The sequence below is a fragment of the Artemia sp. Qi Xiang Cuo genome, chromosome 15 (assembly GCF_049724085.1).
Source record: "Artemia sp. Qi Xiang Cuo chromosome 15, ASM4972408v1, whole genome shotgun sequence".
Classification (NCBI taxonomy): domain Eukaryota; kingdom Metazoa; phylum Arthropoda; class Branchiopoda; order Anostraca; family Artemiidae; genus Artemia; species Artemia sp. Qi Xiang Cuo.
The window spans coordinates 41,701,048-41,723,078 of record NC_142808.1 but is presented as its reverse complement, the minus strand read 5'-3'; the positions used below and the strand labels follow the sequence as shown (position 1 = coordinate 41,723,078).

Sequence of the window (22,031 nt, the reverse complement as noted above, 5' to 3'; positions counted from 1 at the left end):
AAAACATGGCTGCGCAGTTATAAAGTTCTGATTGCTATCATTTACTGATGATGATATTTTTGTTTTCTAGTATATATGGGTAATGCCGTCATCAAGCGCAAGATGCGCGCAGCTGCCGCGTGCCATGGATAAAGTTCCGTTTTACTCAGCACTAAAGAAGTTCCGTGACTATCTAAACGGCCTAGTACCGAGTATTGACGATAGTGAAATAGTTTTCCCAGAAGCTCGTTTTCCAGTTGGTGATGAAAGTGTTGATTTCAGTGATCTCAAAGATGATAGCGATTTAATCAATTACTCCGGTGATGAGCCATTAGGCATGGGGAAAAAGAAGAGAGGTAGACCAAAGAAGGTAAAATCTGAAGATGGCTTTCCTTTTAAATCAGAGGGATCTTCGGATGGGCAAATTCTTGGTATGCCTCCGCCGGGGGGGCAACCGCTGGATTTCAGTATAATGGGTGATGGAACGCCAAGAAAGAAAAGAGGTAGGCCAAAGAAAATTAAGGCAGAAGAGACTGGTATGATTTCGGCAACTCCAACTCGGCGGCCATCAATGCCGCATGAAACGCATGTAATACAATCTAATGAAAATTACATCCATTATTACAGTCAACATGAAGACTTGAGGCCAATCGGTCATTTTGCCTTGCCGCCCCCTATGAGATCTCCTAATGCACCCTCTTTCCCCCCTCACTTCCCGCCAAATGCTGGATTTCCTCCATTTCCGCAGACACAAGGGTATGGAGAGCCTGCTAGCCATAGCCCGTTACAGGGTGCATACCCGTTCAGCAATATGGGCCATCAAAGCCCTCATGAGAATCACTATTCATCACCGCAAGTTTTTTCTCAGCAAAACAACCAGAGTCCTTATCCTCAAAATTACGCTCAACAACCTTCGTTCTCGCCCTCTTGTGGCACCCAGCCGGTGAACTTCAGTCAAAGTCCTGCTCGTGTGGGATCAAATCATTATCATCATTCCCCTCAGGCATACAGTCACACACCTTCTCCTGCTGTAACACCTCAATCGAGCTCTTCGAGTCAGTTTAATCCAAATTTTAATACAAACGATTTGCCTACTGATCTTGGACCAAATGCAAGTGGAAGTTCTTTGACCACAAGTCCTCCCCCGAAGAATTCCCCCGGCAAGGAATTTGAATCACAAGAAACTCCACAGGCTGAAAGTCCTATTGCAGTTCAACAGCCAAGTGAAATTAAAACTGAAGAGGAATCGAAGCAAGATTTTTATTCACAAGAATCTGCGTTTCATGATTTTGGGTATAAAACTACCCACCAAGAATCATTTCCCCCTAAACCCAATCCCTCTTCTCAAGATTTAGCGGCCAAAAGTCTCCATGGCCTTGAATCCCTCGTAGATCAAATCCCAAATTTGGGTGAACAAGATGCAAACCATCAATATCCGCCAAATACACTTCACCAATACGAGAGTCAATTCGGTGGCTATAACTATGGAGACAAAAACCCCTTCCATTGTCAAACTAATTACCCAGGATATAATTATCCCCGATATCTCTCTGATCAGCAGTTCTCCTACCCCCAATATATGGGTAGAAGTCCATATCAGGCGTCAGAACCAGGGTATGGTTCTTACGGAGGGCAGTATGGTGTTCCCCCAGCACCTTATGGAAGCCCTGCCGCTGGTAGTCTACCTTTCCCTCAAGATTTTAGCGGGAGCTACCCGTATCAGTATAGCAATAGTCCCTATCAGCAATCTGTAAGTCCCCCAGTGATGGATAAGCCTAAGCAGGAGTCGCTTAACTTTGCAGGCTTTTGATAGCTTTAAGGTCTGTGTATAAAGTACAATGCCGCTCAAAAAGATTTGTGAGTTGATAGATATTATGTGGAAACATCTCTCTTTTATCCTAGTGTTCCTGTTGTTCATCATTTTCGTTGTTTTTGTTTTAGTGGTTGTTTGGTTTGTTCTGTTTTTTTTTTTTTTTTTTTTTTTTTTGTTTTGTTTTTCAGCACCGCACATACCAAAAAGCGCTCCGTTTTAGGCTAGCCAAAATAGTTGTCCAATCGTAAATTTTCTTAACTTGTAGCCTGAAGTTAGCGTAAAAACCGTTTTCAATAGTTCTAATTATGAAAATTTTTCTTTTTCTGAAAATTCGGTCTTTTGTTTAGTCTTCTTTGAAGGTACTTCTCTTTTTTTTCTAGTAGAGATATAAAATGATTAGTTGTTGGCTATTCAATTTTTAATATTATTTTTTTGTTAAATTAAGGTTAGGAAAGTGAATGGTAAATTTATGTAACGCATGTTGTTCCTCTCCGTGTTGCAGCTTTTCTTCTGTTTTTCTTCTATCTTGTTCCATCTTGTTTCAATACGTAGTTTTAGTTTTTGAATTTTTACTTTTTATCTATTTAAAAACCGTAAAACCAGTTTTTAAATGACTGTAGTAAAATTCATGGGTAGAAACATTCAATACATTGAGTTCTATTTCTTAAATAGACCTTTCTTAGTAGATTTATTTTTTATAAGCTAAAATAAAAACCAAATTCTCAATTTAAATTTTTTTAACCCAGCTTCATTTGGTGTTTTTGTGAAAGCACTTTGAAATTTCACTTTAAAATTGGTTCCGTTTTTCAAAACGTGTTTCAAGGTGTACATTTTTCATTCCTTTTCAGCATGCAAGCTTTTGAAAGCTTTTGACGTTTCGGAGTTGTCGTGAAAAACAAAAGAAAAACAGAGGTATTTCATGTAAAAAAAAAAATAAGGGTGGTGAAATTTGAAAATTATAAAGTATATAGCCAAAAAACCTAAGAAACTTGGATTAAATTGGGTTAACTTGAATAAAAAAATTGAATTAACTGAATAATCTAACTAGACAATTAATTGAAATTAAATAAATAAGTTTGCGTGAAGGACGTTCTGGTGGCTTTATAGAAAATAAAATAAAACGTAGACTCTGTGAAAGAAATTGATGGGAAAATTGGGAAATTGTAGTATTTAACCAAAAAACCTAAGAACTTGGATTAAATTGGATTAAGTTGGCTTAAATGAAACTGTATTAATTGAATAATTAAACTAGAAAATTAATCGAAAATGAATAAATACATTTAATGAATTCGTTAATTCAATTAAATTAAAGCCTAGATTGAAAAGGTTCCTGTAAAAGAACATTTCATGTTGGTATGCAGATAAGAATGAAGTGAATTTGTTGTTGTTGTAGCTAGTTTAGAAGGGGAATGGCTTTGCAAGATTACCGAGAATTACGATACGGTTATCTCTTTATGACATTTTTATAGGTACATAAAGCTTGGAAGTTTAATGGTTGCTTTATGCTCTTTTTTTTATAGAAAATTTAATCTTTAAACGCTTTATGACTTTAATGACAACTCATTTCTTGTAGTTTATAAGGGATTGTTTTCTGGTTGAACTGTTAATACCTATCTGCTATTTTCTACTTAAGATATTTTTGCCTCATTTTATGATGCTTTAAATAAGACATTCAAAGGCCAAACTATTTTATATGTGACGGGAAAAAATTTCTAGGAATTTCGGCGTGGAAATTTTGCAAATTTTGGCCTGGGTTCACTCTACTTGGCTTAAAAAAAACAACAGAATTCAGCAACGGCGCACAAGATCTAACCTCTAGTGTGGTGGGGGGAGGGGGAGTCGAATGCTTTTCGGGAGAGGCAGGCGGAATACGGGAAAATGTAGTTTTAAACCATTAATTTGGTAGGTATGTAACGTTACTATTATTATTACTACTAGCAACTTAGTGTTGCGCCCCCTGAGGCCAAATACGGACAGTGCGGCCTAAGGCCAACAAGCGGCCTGACACCGCTTTTTCACCCCAAATCCTTCCTTATTAGCTCTTCCAACCCCATTTGGAGCCAACATGTTTTTTGTTTGCCCCAGAGTTGCAACTCCTAGTGATTATCACTATTTCTAGTGATATTTTATATTGCCTAAACAAAAAACACTAAATCAGCACATAAATCACTAGATTCTTGAAGAAAATCACTAAATCTACCAAAAAATCGTTAAAATCTAGTGATTTTTTTTCCTCCAACGAATGGCAACCCTGGTTTGTCCCCAGATAGATTGACGAAATGTCTAATGTGGGAAGTTAATGGAAAGGCAATGTAGTCTTCTTCGTTATTTGGGTTAGTAGGCTGTAGCAATATGTAAAATTTAGGGGAAGTGGAAAAACTAAAAAAAAGACGTGTCAATTTTTTTTATTGTTATCAGTTTCTGGTTTAAAAAAGTCTTTTCTAGTACCGAAGAAATGCCAAAAGTAATATCCAACTATTTTAGTAAAACAGTTTTTATAAATTTGCTTATTTATAAAATAAATAAGTAGATATTTATTTATAAGATAAATAATAATTGACAAAATTGAACAAAGTTTATAAACGGCAAACTGAAAAGGTAGTCTGGTCTTCGTCGTTATTTGGACTACTATAGTAACACGAAAATGTCACAGAAGAGCAAAAAAAAAACAACGGAAAAAGGCGTTTGATTGTTTTCAAGAAGCAGCTTTTGGCTGAAAAAAAAGTTTATTTTTGGTTTTAAAAAAAGATGTTTCATGGTTAGAAGAAATGTTAAAACTAATTTCTAACCATATTACAAAAAAATATATACATAGCGTATTTGGGAAAAAAAACAGAAGCTTCCGAATTAAACCAACGGATTAAGCGAATCATCTGAGCGCGTTAAGCTTCCGAATTAAACCAACGGATTAAGCGAATCAACTGAGCGCGTTAAGCTTGCGGATTAAACCAACGGATTAAGCGAATCAACTGAGCGCGGTAAACTTCCGAATTAACAACAGCGGATTAAGTAAATTGATCAAGTTTGTTGAGCTCCTGAATTAAGCGAATTGATTGAGCGCGTTAAGCTTGCTGATTAAGCCAATTGACTGAGTTCGTTATGATTCCAAATTAAACCAACGGATTAAGCGAATCGACTGAGCGCGTTAAGCTTGCGAAATAACACCAATGGATTAAGTCAATTGATTAAGCTCGTTAAGATTACGAATTAAACTAGTGGATTAAGCGAATCGAAGCCTATGTATCAAATCAATCGATGGAGTTCGATAAGCTTAAAAATCAAAACAAATGGATCAATCCAGTCGACTGACCGTGTTAAGTCTGCAAATTAAGCCAATTAACAGAGCGTTAAGCCTGCAAATTAAACTGATGAATTAGGCTTTTTGACCGAGCATTTCAAGCTTATGAATGGCAGCTATGATTCTTTGCTTTTCAAACAATCTGTCATATAGCTACTGATAACAATTCATGAAAATACTGGGGAAGGCAACACATTGGAAAAAAGATGGAAAAAATAAACACATTTTTCAGAGTCTATGGCGTGGGCGTTCGTTTTTTTTCCAATGTAAATACCAAAAATGGTGTTTTTAGATCTAGGGATGGGGATGAAACAATCTAGGGGACAAATACCTACTCTCTTCAATCAGGACCACTGCACGTAAAATATTTTAAGTCCCCCCCTCCTCTGTTGTTACTTAGTTTTTACTCTGAAACATTATAATATACTCTGACAAATAAGACAATCCTAGAAGATATCTTCCCTGGCTATTTTTAAGTCTATTGCCTGCTGTTTATTACAAAACAGGAACGTGAATTGCGAAATCCCGGCCCTATTGTTGCTTAGTTTTCAGTCTGATGCGTAATAAGACAGTTTAATGTAGTCTGGCATATAAGACAATCATTAAAGATGTTTTACTCATCTGTTTTTTGCTTTACGGTGGGAGGAAAACGAGACGATTTCTTCCTAGCTTTTATTCTTGCACACTAACATGGCTCTAGTTGTTTTGTAGTCATTAGAAAATGGAGTAAAAATGAGAGAATCGACGTAACTAAATTTAGTTTTAGAATCTCAATTTTATATTTTTAAATTTCCAACAGCTTTACTTATATTTTGTATAGTATATAGTAATATTGATATGTTTATATAGGTATATTTATATAGTAATGAATTAGTTAATTATTTTATTTATTGAAAACCCGCTTAACAAAAACACTGAGAAGAAATTCGCTTAGTAGAAGGAAAAATAAACGCGAAATAAGAAGTTTGATATTTAAAAAAAACTATTTTATGTTATGGTAATACAAAAAGTTGTTGTATAAGTGGAGTGAAAAAGTAGAGGAGGGAATAAAGGAGTAAGGGGTTGGCTATTATAATGCGAGAGTCTGGAGCTACAAAAAATAGTTATTATTAAATTAGTTTAAAAATTTGACTTTTGGGGGAGCAAAAAAAGTGGAGGAGGGTCTAGAAGAGTCAGAAATTGGCTCTGGTAATCCGAGGGCTTAAAGCTGCAAAAAATATGATTTTCTTTCCACTAATTTTATAAATCGATTCACAGAGGAGTGAAAAAGTAGAGGCGGAAGTAAGGCTGAGGTTGTGGTAATCGGAAGGTATTAACTTCGATATTGATGGCATTGATGTCATTGAGTGAAAAATGCGTGAAAACATGGGGGAGTGAAAAGGGTGGAAGAGGAGGGAATAGTGAAGTGACATATTTTCTCTGGTAATCCAAAAGTCTTAAGCTGCATAAAATTCGATTTTCATTAAGTTACCTAAAAAAAAATGTAATATATGAAGGGCGAAAAAAAGTGGAGGAGATAGTAGGGGAGTTAGGCATTTGCTTTAGTAGTCTGGAGGTCTTGAGTTGCAAAACAATGTAATTTTTAAAAATTACGCATGGGGAGTGAAAAAAGTGGAGGAGGGAGTAGGAAGGGAAAAAAAATAATGATGAGGAAGGGTGAAAGAGGGAGTGAGAAATTTTCTGCGGTAATCCTTAAGTCTTAAGCTGCAAACCAATCTTTTTTTATTAATTTTGTGGATGGAGGAGCGAAAACAGTGGAGGAATGAAAAGGGAAGTAAAAAATTTGAAATAGCTTAAAATATCCGACGTATAGTGGAGTGAAAAAAGTGGAGGATTCAGTAGAAGAATGATGCTTTTGTCTCTGGTAGTCTAAAGTTACAAAAAAAAAATTATTAAATTAGTCTTAAAAAACAGGGTGGACGAGGAAGTAAAAAAAGCAGAGGAGGTAGTGTGGCTTGAGGCATTGGCTATAGTTATCAAAGGTCTTATGCCGTAGAAAGAATATTAAATTGAGAAGTGAAAAAGCTGGAGTGTCTTTCGATTTGCCAAGCTGCTATAAACATCCTGTTCTCCAAAGGGCTCTGTCTATTTTGGTGGTTTCAATATTTTCCAGGCAAAACCAGTCTTGATCAATTGGGCAAAAAGACGCCGTAAAATCATCAAAAAATGAAGGGATTTGTCCATTTTGATAGTCTCAATAATTTCTAGCTAAAGCTAGTTGTGACTAACTGGAGAATAAAACGCCCTTTAAAGTGCGGCATCCCTTGTATTCGATTTGAACGCTCATATGATCAAATTTGAATGAATTCCATTGATCTTATAGGACAAGTTCCATTTGTTTTTCCCGATATCTTTATCTTCCAACAGTCCGGAAATCCTCTGGCTTTCTTTCTCAGATTCCAACTTTTCTCCATTCATTGTCCAAGGAAGTGGAAAGATTCTCACTCTGACAATGTATATTCTCCTTTGCAGATCATTGAGTCCTTGATCGACTAGTGCCTAGTACAATAAGGGCAATAATATTCGCACGATCAAGCTTTCCCAGATGTTTCCTTAGATCTGTTAAGTTTAAGTGGGTTTATTAGCTTTCTATTAGTGCTATTTGTTCTATAACGAAAGTATAGCACAATATCCAGATGATTAAGCTTACTCAGTAGTTTTCTCATAGCTGTTACATTTAAGTTGGAGCTATTTACTTTCTATTAGCGCTGTTAGTGCTATCATTACAATGACAGTTGACACGGGGAGTGGCAGGCATAGGGCCACGGGCAGGACCTGGAAATGAAGAAACATGCTTAGAGTAAACCATTGCTTTCTTGGCACATCTTCTTTAATGTTCTAGAAAAAATAGTTAAGTTAGATGAATGAAACTTGGAAATGTCACTGTCTGATAAATCCTTTAAAGTTTCAGTCATGTAGGTCAACTACTTTCTTGAAAATACTAAAAACAAAAGTGTCAAAAAAGTCTACTGTTTCATCGCTGTAAATAAAACAAAAGTATTGGATACTAATGATAATATTGAAAAAAAGGTAATATCCACATACGGTTTTTATGTAACACAATCCCATTTGAACTCAACCTATGGACTGGAAGAGAACTTCGAAAAATTCATTGACAAACTTTTATATCTTAATCTACATATTGCGTTTAAAAATTGAAAAAATCACTCGTGCTATTTCCTCAAAAAATCGATAATTTGAAAGTTCTATTAGATCTTCAAAAAGTTTTAAATGCATTTGAAACTTACTTTAACCTTTAAGAAGAATCATAATTTGTTATTTTTTAAGATTTAAAAATAAAATTCATCTCCCGTGTCAAATTCAAAACAATTTACAATTCTTGAAAACAACGGTTAGATTCAGAATTTTTGGGAATGTCTGATAAAAAAAAACATTTACTTCCAAAAAAAAGAGGGGTAAAATACATGAAAAAAAAACTACGTTCTGAAAATCTATAGACGAAAATCTGGTTACTTCTTTATTTATTTTTTTTTTTTTTTTTTTTTTTTCTAAAAAAATGCAGATTTAACTGCTGTAATGACTTATGTAGCTCAGGCTCCTCTATTAACATAACAAGCTTTTTTGATATAATTAAAATTAATTTTGTTTTTCAGCTTGTATTTTTTCTTTTTTCTTCATCAATGTGGTATGGAATAAATTATAAATTTAATTATTTTGTCCATATAATGCCTCGATTTTGTTATCAATTCCAAGTTTTACTCTTTTCAAGATGTCCTAATATTTAACTTGGCTCTCATCTTCTTTTCTCAAATTCTTATTTCTTGTATTATTGAATTTTTCTTTTTTATCTTTCTCAGTTGGAACTTTCGCTATAGTTTCGTTTTTTGGCTAAGTGCTGTCAATAAAAATATTTTTCGTGAAAAAATTAATTATATTATTAAATATAGAAAGACTAGAATTCATACAGACAATTTTTTCAAAACCTTTAACTTAGTTCTCTTTACTAAGTTAACCTTTAACTAAGTAAATCTTTAACTTAGTTAACTTAGTGATTACCTAGAAACATTTAAAGGCTTACCTTAGTTATCGTAGATAATCATCTTTTGTATTAGTTTTGTTATTTGATTATTAAAGTTATTACTTTGTTATTACTGTTAATATTGTCTGACTGACTATAAGTTGTATTGCTATACTGTTTAGTATAAAGAGGGTGGAAGTTTTAAAATTGCGAAATCTTGATTATCATTCTTAGTGGGTAGTTTTGTTGTTAAGTAATCGTGATACCCTTGCGAAATATATCTATGTTTCTTCCCTTGCAGGATACTTAAGTTAAAAACATGTGTCTTTAGTTACGAAGTCCACAAAGCTGTTGTAAACTTACCTTTCCCAGTAAAGTTTAAGTTAAAATTACGATTGGATGATATATTTTTTTGTGAAATTTATTTTATTGTGACTAGTTTTGTGCTTACAGAGAATAATAATCATAGCAACCCGCTTGACATTTACCATGTTTTTATTAGACAAAAACTAAAATTCAATCGAGACCAAAATTAGAATATATTGGCTACGGTATGTGGTGAATCTTATCGGAAATTTATTCGAGCATGAGCGCCAAGTTTTTTTCGTTCTATATTTTTTGGGGGGGCTGGTTGAGACTCGCCTTTTTAAGATTCAATGAAGCCTTACTAACGCAGTAGTAACTTGAAAGGCGTTTGCATTAAATTTTTCAGGAGTGAGGAAAATGGATTTTTTTAATGACCTTTTTTGTTGCGGGGGGGGGGGTAAGGCAAGATTTTTGTTTTGTTTTAAGGCTGGCTCTTGTCCCCTAGAACCTTGATGTGTAACTTGGACTCCCTCCTTGAAACTTGGTGTGTAAGTATAAATGTCAATTGTGTTTTTATTCCTAAAAGTTATAATTCAGTAGAACAATTATTTTTCATACTGCTTGGGTTTTGGCTCTTGTTGCAATAATTTTTCTTTCACTTGTTTTATTTTGTTGTTATATTATGGGTTATATGCCAAATGCTCAAGCTTATATTTTTCTTGATCCTGGTATCCAATCTTTCATTGTGTGATAATTTTTTTTTGTTGGAAGTTAGTGTGAGAGTGTCAGTTTTATAGAATCTGTTAAAGAAAGGAATTCCGAGACAGCTATGAAAACATGGCAATCTATCACCTCTCATCGAGAATATGTCATAAACAAAAATAATTGAATATATTTTACCCTGTTTCATATATTTAAGCTGAAAAATTAAATTTACTCTTCTCCAAAGGCGTAGCCAGGATTTTGTATGTTGGGGGGGGGAGTGGGGTACAAAAATATCTACACAAAGCGTGTCAAAAATTTGTTTATATGCGTTTTGTTTGTTTTTTTTACAGGTCAGACAGAATTTTTTTTTTGGGGGGGGGGGGTTAAACCCAGTAACATCCACCCCTGGATGCGGCTTCGCTGTTCTCATAATATGTTGAAATGCTATTTAAATAAATTGTCCGTTCGTGTAACCGATTATTTAAAAATTTTTTTTTTTTTTAGTCTAAAAATTTTATTTAAAAAATTTGATGGAAAAGCGGATTTTTTTTTCAAGTTAAAAATATGATATGGTACAGTTGAATACTTGCAAAGTCACTCTTACAAACACAGAGGACAATAATTAACCAATTTGATACTTCGTGCTAAAACTCTCCCTGAGTAATAAATAGAAGATCCAACCAGGTATGTTCAAGAGTGGGTTAGTTAAGGGTCCATACCCGCTACCATCAAAATGTTAGTTCTGTAATTCTAAAATAGAGACTCAAACAGGTCCTTCTCTTCTGGAGTGACAACAGAGGGTGTTTTTTAGTAGGGGAATATCTAAGATAAAAAAAAAGTCTTTTTAAGAAATTACTTTTCTGTGTTCTTTGAAGAGATGTTCTTAACCAATCAAAGGGACTGGCATATATGCATATTATTGCAAATATATTGCATATATGCAAAGGGACTGGCATATTATTCTTTTTTTTTGGGGGGGGGGAATAAAATAAGATTTTTGGGGGGAGGGGAATAATAAAAAACGAATTTAATTCGATAATTTGAATTACAAGTGCCTAAAAATTAAAGAACATTTGGGATTTTGGGAGACATCGAGGCCCCCCCCCCCCAAAAAAAATATGTCCCTGCAAAAGTGACATCTCTGCTTATTCCTTCGTTTAAATGGCTACATGCAGGCATTATATTTAGAAATAAATTAGTGTTTTTTTATTAATATGTGCAAAGGTTAATAATAGCTACTTCAGGTCGAATAAATCCAACTTTTTACTGATATTTACTATTATTTCTTTGGCACAAAGCCAAAAAGGAAGTTAATGCATAAAACCTGTGAAAGCTTGCAATTTTTTTTGCAAAAATTTACAGACAATTTCAGGAGATGCTAAAAATTAATAGGTTTTCTGGGGGGGGTACCAGATCCTAAGTATTCTTGCATGTTTCATTCCCTTCTAGACTGAGAATACATCACATTTCATGGCAGGGCTACAGAATATATGTGCTATTATTTTTATACAAGTAAGCATGGTTATCATTGCAGTAATATGGTATCATACTTTGTATTTATTAACATCACATTTACGTATTGTTAAAACCAACGAGAATTTTAGGCGCTTTTTCAAAAAAAGGAAGAAAGACTCACTTTGTCATTTATCATTCAGCAGGAACTCCATAAAAATAATACCTTGACTATAAGTTTGTAAAAACTTAATTTTAAAGGTAATTAGTTTTTTATTCGCGCATTAAGCTTATTGCTTTAAGCTGGCTGGAATGGATTAGGAATATTCGCCAGTTTTTCAACTTGGTTCAGTTGACTTAACGCTGATACGGAGCTTGTTAAGGCGCGTCTGTATTCACGTTTTTCAGGCCATGTGACGTCAAAACCAGTAATCAATGAGGCACGTTCTAAGTATTACTGTGTATATTTTTAGAAGAAGTATTTTAAATTCAAATGAGTCATACCAATTTGGATTTGGGACCATTTGCCCCCTAGATTTTAAAGAAAACCTTTTATTTATTTTTAAAAATATTTTTTTTAGTATTTTCATTAAAAAAATTGCCCTTCCCCCTTCTTGTTTTGGAAAAAAATCCCCCTCCTAATATTTTGAAAATAGGTGCCACTGACTCCAATTAAAATTGTCCTCTCCAACCATGCAAGAACTAAATTATCTGCTTCATCTTCAATTAAGATCATTAATGTACGCCTTTATGGAGTGTTGTAAGTGCTGCCCAGTTAAGCTGAATATTGATTGGCTGCCCATTGTGTGTGATTTTCGTCAGATTTATTGGAAAAGGGGCTAATTAAAACATTTCTATGATTCGCTGTGCTCTTAAAATGACAGTAGGCTACCTGTAAATCATTAACATGACTGCTATTCTGCGAAAGTGTCTTTGAAGAGACATTTAAAAAAAAATTGCTTTTCGAACCAACTTAGCAGTTGGTTTTAGCGATAGGGATATACAGTTTGGATTCTCGCATTTTCTCATTAGCAGGTTTTTGGAACTGATTTTGTCTTCTCTGACGCTCGGGAATTTGGGGGATTGATAAAATTAGATTATTATCGATCTCACCTTGGATGTCAAGAAAGACCAAATTGGATCCCTAAATCTCTACTCATTTCGGCGCTATATATATATATATATATATATATATATATATATATATATATATATATATATATATATATATATATATATATATATATATTAACTGTGTGTTTGTAGTCATCATTTATATACGGCACTTTGAAATATTTAAATTTTGAGGGATCTTGATGATTATGAAGAATTGCTAGAAACTTTTGTATGTGCGGTAAAGAGGCGGCCGGTGAACGTATTTGAAAGATTTTTCTGTGATCACAACATCACTGCACCTAATTCTCAAATATAAGATGGTATATTCCTTTCTTTTTGGATTTTGTTTCGTGTATCGGTTTGGCTTTAGAGTGCTATGATAATCTTTTGGCTAAAAATTTGTATAAATTTTGTATAACAAACTACGTAATTTATTCAGGACCTTTACTCTTTTCTTTTTTCACTTCATCTTATACAACACTAACACGCTCAGACATGTATTTTAGCAATATCGTTTGTATATAGAAAATATATATTTCAAAGTTGCGTTTTTGTGATTCCCCTCCCCCTGTGTTTAGACCAAAGATGCAATTGCGCTTTCGATTGTGTTAAACAAAATTATGTTAGAAATAGTCAAGTATCTAAACTTGGAAAGGATCTAAGTCAGTTTTGTTATGTTCGGACCTTTACCTATTGCATAGTTGGTCTTCTGTGTTAAGTTTTTGTTTATATTTGATCTTGTGATCTCTTTATTAGCCTTGAAAAAAAGTATCAATTCTCAATACATGTTAATACATCTTAATACATGTCTTATAAATCTGAAGATTCCTATCTTCATAATCATTTTCTTTGCTATCAAAGGTGGGGGGATTAAGGGAATTATCATGTCTCTGTTACACAATGGCGTCGATCTGTACAAAAGTGAATTTTTTTTTTAATGAACAGTGCTTAGCGTTAGAATTGCTTGAGATACGTATTTTGAGCTTAGAGAAACAATGTTATCCCCTAGTCTAAGGTTTAAATGAACGTCGCTTTAGAAGAATTAATTAACAAAGAGAGAAATAAGGTTGATATCGTCTGATTAATACGTTTAAAAGTGGTAAATTCAAGATTTTGTGAGGAGGGGGGGGGGGGCTCTGGCGAAAATTTTTTGACCCCTTTCCTCTTCTTTTGCTCAACAGATTCTTATATCAGTAGACACTGCAAACAATTCAATAGGGCCTAAGTCCAAGAATAAGGGCGGGATTGATAGATCTGTATAAATGTAAGTAAATGTTTTAATATGTATCAACCAGTGCTGCCAATTGAAATCTAATTATAAAATTCAATAAGTGTCCCAGACTCCAGAGCGAAAAAGTTTCCTGGTGTAGTATAAGTCTATTTTCAGTACCAAACAAAATACAAAAGATTGTAAATCTTCTTGACGGGTTACATGGCAATTCTTTATAGATAATTAAATTATGCTTTTTCTGGCAAATCAATATAGCCAATAAAATTTCTCTCGACTTCTAACTGCGTCCGTTATAATAAATCTAACTCAAATTATATTCTATTTTATTTTTAAGTGAATGGGACTTAGAAAACTTTGCTTTGGACTATAATCTTTATGTTCGCTCTTTAGGTCTTATGCTTTTAATTATCACTAAAGAATATACCAGAAAACTATCCGGATAGGAGGAAATGACATCATATATTTCATTATAGGTCTTATGGGTCTTTCATGTTGTATTCTAACGGTATACAAAGCAAAACTAGATTTTATCCATATATATATATATATATATATATATATATATATATATATATATATATATATATATATATATATATATATATATATATATATATATATATATATATATATATATATATATATATATATGCTTGTTCTTATTCCCTCCCATCCCCCCCCCTCGCCAAATCAATCCCAAAAGATAGTTTTTGGTAAAAATTATCTTCCTTTTGTGGTGGGCAAACCCTGTACAATACCCCCTAAGAAACCTTAACTCTAGCTAAAAAGTCATATGATTCAGCGTTGTATTGGAGTGGTCAAAATTTGGAGTCAAAAGCACAGGTCGGCTTATTCAGGCTTTATTTGAAGATATCCAGAACTATAAAAAAAATATTTGATAAATGTTCTTTTCATATATAGAATTTGGTACTTTTTTGAGGCTACTTTTATGTATAATTTAGATGAGATCGTTCGAAGTTTTTAAGTCCATCATATCAATTAAGTATCTGCTTTAAATTCACTTGACTTCGGTTTTCAATGCTTTCTATTGACCGTGTGTGTGTAAGCTAATTAACATTTTCAAGGTTCGTGTTTTCACTTTTTAAGGATGCGTTTTATTTATTTTTCTTGTTTTGTAGTTTGGAATTGCAGAAATGACAATAATGTTGTATTTATCTTTTTGTTGTCAAAGTTGTAATAATGCTCTGAATAATGAATATTAAAACCTTGTAAGTTATTGGCTTTCTCTCTTTAGGGACCAGCTAGGATATGGAAATAAAACAACTTGCCGTATACTCTTTTATGAGGATTCGAAAAAAAAAATCACCATCGTAATCATAATAGGTTTCTACTAATGCGGAGCCACACGACTCCCACAAACATGCACTCAAACACCATACTAAGCGTGGCCATCCACAACTTACTCTGGTTGGCAGTTGGAGCCTATAAACCTAGAAGTGGCCTTTTCCTAATATGACGTCCTATTTTCGGTTGTTTTCTTTTCTTCTTATTGTTATTTTTTTTATGTTTTTTAATACACTGTATTCAGGACTTCTATTTGGGGGCAATGGAGTTACCATCTGGGAGTTTGGGGGGAGGGGCTTAAGAGTTTGTTGTTTTTTTACTGTACATTAAAGGCAAATTCGATATATGAGAAATATTTTTGTATATTTTAGGAGAAATCGCTTTTTTACCTGCATTTTTGCGGCCATTTTACGAGTCAGAAATGTTTTGGAGGTTGGGTCAAACCTGGCAACCCCCTTTCACTGGATGCGGCCTGGGTTTTGAGTATATATATTTTTTGATTTTGTTTACCTGTTCTTTTATTATGGTTTCTAAACAGTTTAGGAGAACTTGTCATTTTTTTTTTTTTTGAGAACGTATAGACTGACAGACAAATAGTAAAGCACACAGTGTATAACACACAGAACTAATGAACAAGTTCTTTTTGTCATCACATCGCCTTAATGTTTCATGAAGATTAGGTTGTATTAGAATAAGCCATACTCTTTAAATGTTGGATAAAGAGCTACTTTGCCGGTTCTTGGCAAAGTGGCGTATTTATAGCGAAAATACATATATTTATATACCGTATTATGAGTTATGACGTATCTTGCATTATATATTATAGCAAAAATTTATGACATACTTTTTAGGTAGGCTACTATAAAATTATAGAATAATGTAATAAAATTATGCTACAAAACTAAATTATATTACCTTATAGAAAAATCAGGCGCGTATGCGGGATTCGGTTCCGAGCGTAGAGGGATTCGCCAACTTGAATAACGGGCAGACTGAGGAGATTAGTAGGAAAATGGGAATGAAGATAGGATTTAGGCCCAGTGGCCCTGTGGCCTTTCACCGTCGTATATGTCTTGCTTGTAGAGTCTAATTCTACAATCAACTCAGATAAGTTAAAGATCTGTTTAAAAAAAATGTGTTGGTTCCATTAACGTCGAATGACACTGAAATAACACCTTGGATATCTTTTAACCTATAGATTTTGGACCTAAAAACGCTTATATTTTAAGTCCTAATTTTCTTATTTTTGTCGTCGTTCGAATTCAAATAATGAATGTGATGTTCAAAAAATTTCTTCCTTTTCGGTCGCTATAAAGTTAGTGTTACGAATAATCAAAACAATTAGTCACATACACTAACTTCAATAAAAAGTATTCAATGGAAGAACAATATTTACCGCTTTAAGATGTCCTTCATCCAGAATAACAAACCCTCTTCTCTTCCAGATAAACAAAACCTTTTTTAGGGTCTAAAAATTTTTGACTTCTTTAAAATGTAACTTTTCTAAGCCATTGCGTGTCCCAGACTTTAGTTTTTTTTAATATTAAGACCTGGTTCTGTATGCCAAGATAGTTTGGAAACGTGGAAAGTAGAACATGCATGAACTGTCGGACCGCCACCCCTGTAAAAACAAATCTAGAAAGGTTTGCAATTCGTACATTCTGACATAATGCTACTTTTTAGATGCTTTCAATGCCTTCCTTTAAAATGCTCAAAAACGTCCTATCCCAAGGTACTAGTGTCTACATATTAAGTAAAAAAAAAATTAGTGGCTTTTCGTTTCAAAATAGGCTAAAAAACTAATAGGTTGTAAAAAAAAAAAAAGGATAAGTTAGTCGTTTTAACACTAAACAAATCAATTAACAAGCTCCATCTATAGCCATGGATATAATCTGTGGGGGTATATTGCCAGGGTAACAAATGTAATGTTGAAAAGAAGCATAAAATGAGAAATCTAGTGGTACAATTTTAATTTTATGTTTGTTCTGTATTGTGTAGTGAGATAAGAAACTCTAACTTCAATAATATTTTAAAGATTAAAGGGGGAACCAAGGCCAAAATCAACTTAGAAATTAAGCTCAAAATTAATCAAAATTCTCGGAAATTCCTTGAACAAAACCAACAAGCATTTTCTTACCAATGGGGCTACATATGCATTATGCACTGTCTCATGGAAACTCTGGAAGTATTTTCTTCGGTTCATCAAGTTTGCCTGTTTCCATGGATGAAAACTTTCATCCATGGAAGATTTTCTGTATTTCTGTTTTTTCTTTTTTTCTTCAATTTTTTTTTATTCTAGAGTACTCCAAAAGGTAAGTTGTTTTGGTACGTGTCTGTTATAGCGCCTATGTATATAGAATTTAAGTAGAACCGGTGTTCATTGAGTTTGCGATCTGTATTGAAGGAACTAATCTCTGACTAATCCTAATGAAATATCACAGAATAAGATGAAAATATAATACTTTAGAAATAAATTTGGGATATGTATTTGCACATTAGGAGGGGGGGCAATTATTCTGCATATTATAAAGTAAGAATTGTTTTCTGACATCACACTGCCCAAATGCTTTAACTCCCCTCCCCCACCTCTAATGTGGAAATATATGGCCCAAATTGTACGAGCTATATTTCCAATCTATTCTGTCACTTGTCTTTGTTTGTCTCTGTTTGTCTCTCGCTAAGCTGAAAGAAACTAACGAAGAAACCGGTTCTAGCTAGCTTTTATATACATAGGAGCTATAGCAGACAAGTACCGTTGTTTCTTTGATATTTTTGTAGAACTGCAGGCGGAATGGCGGAGTTCCTGGTTGAAATATTCACTTTAGTTCGTTATTTTACCAGCTGAAAATCATCTTCATTATTCTTTTGTCTTCTGTCTCTTCATTTTATTTCTCAGTTTTAGTTTTTTTCGTAATTTTCCAAAATGAGTCATCAGTTTTAAGACTGCTGCACAACTCAAGCACTCGGAAAAATCTATTTTTTCAGGGAATTCATTTCCCTGGTCCCATCATAGTGACTCAACTTGTCTATAATTACTCTAAGATATTCCGTTGCTATGGGTGGTTTGTTACTCCCCCAGTAAATCTAATGCTGTTTATCCAGGGATAATAAGTATTTGACCGTGAATGTATTCTTTGGCATGGACTAACCATGATTGTGTTTGCACTCAATCAATCTGCAGTTCATCCGAGTTATCTTGATTTCGACTGAAAGCTGTTTTCTTAGAAGTAATGATATTGAGAGTCTATCACCTTGAAGTGAATAAGAAAGAAGCATATTTGCCGTTAAAATATTTTATAAAATTGAGTAGAGAGGGAGGAGTATCACCTCCTCACCACCATCTCAAATTTGTTAATCACATCAAATGGTGCTTAATTTTCATGTACATTTTTACATATGTTCTTTGTATACGCCTAAATGGGAGAGTTTAGAGTATGGTGTTGTAAAAGACGGACGGATTTATCTTAGGAAATTAGTCTTGAAAGTAGCAGAATGTGTTTCCAGAAGAAAAATAGAAAAGCAGCTTTAATTATATCGAAGAAGCACCGAGGTTGGCTTTTCATAATTATTTCACAAGCGAATTTTCTCCCATCCGAATCATTACGAATCTCTTCTAGTGAACAGTGTGGTCGGTACTGAATCAGATGTTGGTTCTATAGTGTCGACTTCTGATATTTACCGTGCTATCATTCGCCTTCATAAAAAATTTTCACTTGAAATGACCACTTATGTGGTTTTCGTTTTCAATATGCAAGTGACAAGCTTCTGCAGCATACAGTTATTGGGCCAAATTATTTTTAGCTCTGGTATTAAATCAGGAATTAAACAGGGTTGTGTTCTATCCCCATTTATATGAAGCATTTTGATGGACTTTGTCTTAAGGAGAACAGGAAAGGCAATGGGAGAAACGGAATCAAATGGGAAGGTAAAACTTCCCTGGAGTTAGATAATGCTGATGATTTAAGCATTCTAGATCAAAGTGTAAGCAAAATGAATGAACTTTTAGAGGTTTTGCGAGTTCATGGTGCTAGGATAGATCGAAAAGATCGATCAAGTGGACTTCAAAGATTATTCAAAGATCGGGTTCAGTGAAGATGTCAAAAGTAGAATAGCCAAGGCCCAGAGTATTTTTTCACAGTTGAAGAAAAAATGTAAGAATAGGAAAATAAGTCTGCGAACCATGATTAGAATATTGGAAACTACAGTGATAACATTGGTCAAATATGGTGCTGAAGCAAGGCCGCTCCGAAAAACAGAGGAGGATTTTTAGAATGTTTCCAAAACATTGCCTATGGATTGTTTTGGGTACCCGACTGACTAATCGTATTTCAAACAATAGGCTTTGCGAAAAGTCCGGTTCAATCCCGCTTTCTAGGGGTGTAGTGAGAGAAAGCTTTAGATGGCTAGGACTCCTTCTGCAGATGAAGGAAGACAGATTGGCAAAGTTTGTCTTTTCGGCCAACTGTCTAGGGCTAAACAAAAGGCAGGTTGTCCTCGATTGGACTGGGAGGAAGTCGTAAGGAAAGATTGAAGGAAAATGGGAACTTCCTGGGAGGGTGTAAAGAGGGAGGCTTTGAACGGATTGGGATGGATGAGGAGCGTGCGTAGCGGTGCTGGGCTCAAGGAATTGGTGGTGCAGTGAGTTGCTAGTAGTAGTAATTGAAACTCCAAAAAAACAAAAACTAGTTTTATTTTTAAAGGATTATACCTTTCTATGCTCAGTTACACTGATGATATCATAAATTTACGTAAAAATGTATCGTCTATTGGGGATAATTCTTATATGCTAAGTCAATATGCCGAAATTGGTGACCACCCTACTACATGCCCGTTGGTTATTTGTTTGTTAATATCTATATCTTACTTGTATTATGTTTTACATTATGTTATTCGAAATAGCATGTTTTCTATGAGTGTGTTGTTTTATCATTGTTATTCTTTATTTTTTGTCCACATTTTTTCATTCCATTTATGAATCCTAGTGTTTTTTTTTTTGTGTTTTTTTTTAGCAATAAAGATATTGATAGATTGATTTAAGTTAAGTAGAGAAAGCATTAAAGTGAAAATTAAGGAAACAATGACTAATGAAATTGAATGGAATGTTTAATATGAAATGATACGTAAATAACTCCTGAAAATCCTAGCCATTCAAGATTTGATTTAACTGTATCTTTTCTATTTTTAAAAGTTATAAATATTAAAAAGAACGGTTTATAATGTATTTTATTTTCAATAAAGCGAAAATGACGAAATAGGCCTTAGAACTTTTATGATTAAGGGAGGGGGAAGGCGACATTTACCAAACTCTTGTCTTTAAAAATTTCATTATATATATTTCAAATTCCATTTTAGATACAAAATATGCAAAGCTGACGTCATTTTTTAAGAGTATCTAGCTCTGTTTTAAAATTCCTGGAATATTTTTTTTTTTAATAATATTTTACTATGAAGACTAATGACAATGATAATTACCATTCCTGAGTCAACTACAAATGATTATTTTTCTCAGGAGCCAGTTTTTTTTAGAAACATATTTTTAAACTTATGGTTACAAAGGACTATTCTTATCCCTTTTAGCTTTTCAAGGACTCACAATGTAATTTATACCAAAAGCGATTATTGAATTATGAAAGAGCATAAAAATAAGCATCAAATGGATAAGTTCATTTTTATCCTAGCTAAATTATGTTGTAAACTGCAAATTTACCATGTCCGGTACTAACCTCTCACCACTTGTTCTTGACCCACTCTACTTTCCAGGTATTGTTCATGAAACTTACATTCACCATGCTTCCTTTCGCAACTCCCTCAATTTTTCACACTCATACATCATAAAACCCAACATATCTCCCATATCCTTAATCTCCGTACATAGGGCCAAAATAAAGACAGTCTTGGCCTTGCCTCTCCCTAAATATTTTCTTCTTGCCACAAATGATAAATTTTTCCCCCTTCATTTGATAAGGCACTTTAACTCCTCCCTTCTTAAGTTCACCATCAAAAATACTCCTTCACCTTTACCCCAACTTAGAGGTGCTAGGGAATTAGAGAGGCTTCTTCCATGCTGCCAAACCATCTTTGCCACCTCAATTGTTATTATCAGTTTCAACATATCGAAAAAAGGAGCATTTTCCCATGGTTTCAAATTTTCTGCTATGTACTTTCACAAGTCATTTCTCTTTTGTATTTCTGATGAGCGTGTTATTTCTTTTTCTGTTCTTGTGCGGTGCGATGGTTGGGGTTAATCTGTCCAAGGAAAAGTATTAGAAACCTCTCAAATTTTAATATATCTCTCATTCCTAAAGGAATTTAGGATTTTCTTCTCCATTCTTGGCAATAGTGTTAGAAAGTTCTCCCAGGGTAAGAAAATTCCTTTTTGAACTCAGATAGATTAAATTTTCATTTTAATGTGGGTCAAAATTCCATGAAGAGCTGAGGCACATATACCTCCTTAGTGTTTCGGAATAGATTTCATTCATGAAATAATCCATCTGAAAAATAGAATTTGCTAAATTGAAGAGCAATAAAGGGCCATTAGCACTTCCCCCCGCTCCATCGGTCCCAGCAACCACCAGTTTTTTTTGTTGTTTTTTTGTTTTTTTTGGAAAAACGTATAGCATTTTGCAGTTTTTTAAGGTTGAATCTTGTAATGACTTTCAATCTGCATGACTGGAAGGGCAAATTAGGCCATTGTCTTTAATAAACTCCCCAAAACTCTCAACTAAGTGTAAATGAAAGTTTGAAATGTTGCTTAATGTAACACGACTTAACCACAGAGAATAGAAAATTACGTACACAGTGTGAAAGCCACTAAATGCTCATTCAGTGTTTCAAACATTCAGTTACC

At 33.9% G+C, this 22,031-nt stretch overlaps 1 protein-coding gene across 1 annotated transcript in view; it reads left to right on the top strand.

Moving 5' to 3' along the window:
* The window catches only part of Tdg (Thymine DNA glycosylase), a 286,925-nt gene extending 285,136 nt beyond the window's left edge, over positions 1–1,789 (top strand). The window contains exon 9 of the mRNA XM_089101197.1: positions 71–1,789. Coding sequence (XP_088957323.1) covers positions 71–1,789 — 1,719 coding nt within the window. The remainder of the gene's footprint in view (positions 1–70) is intronic.
* The last annotated feature ends 20,242 nt before the right edge of the window (positions 1,790–22,031 follow it).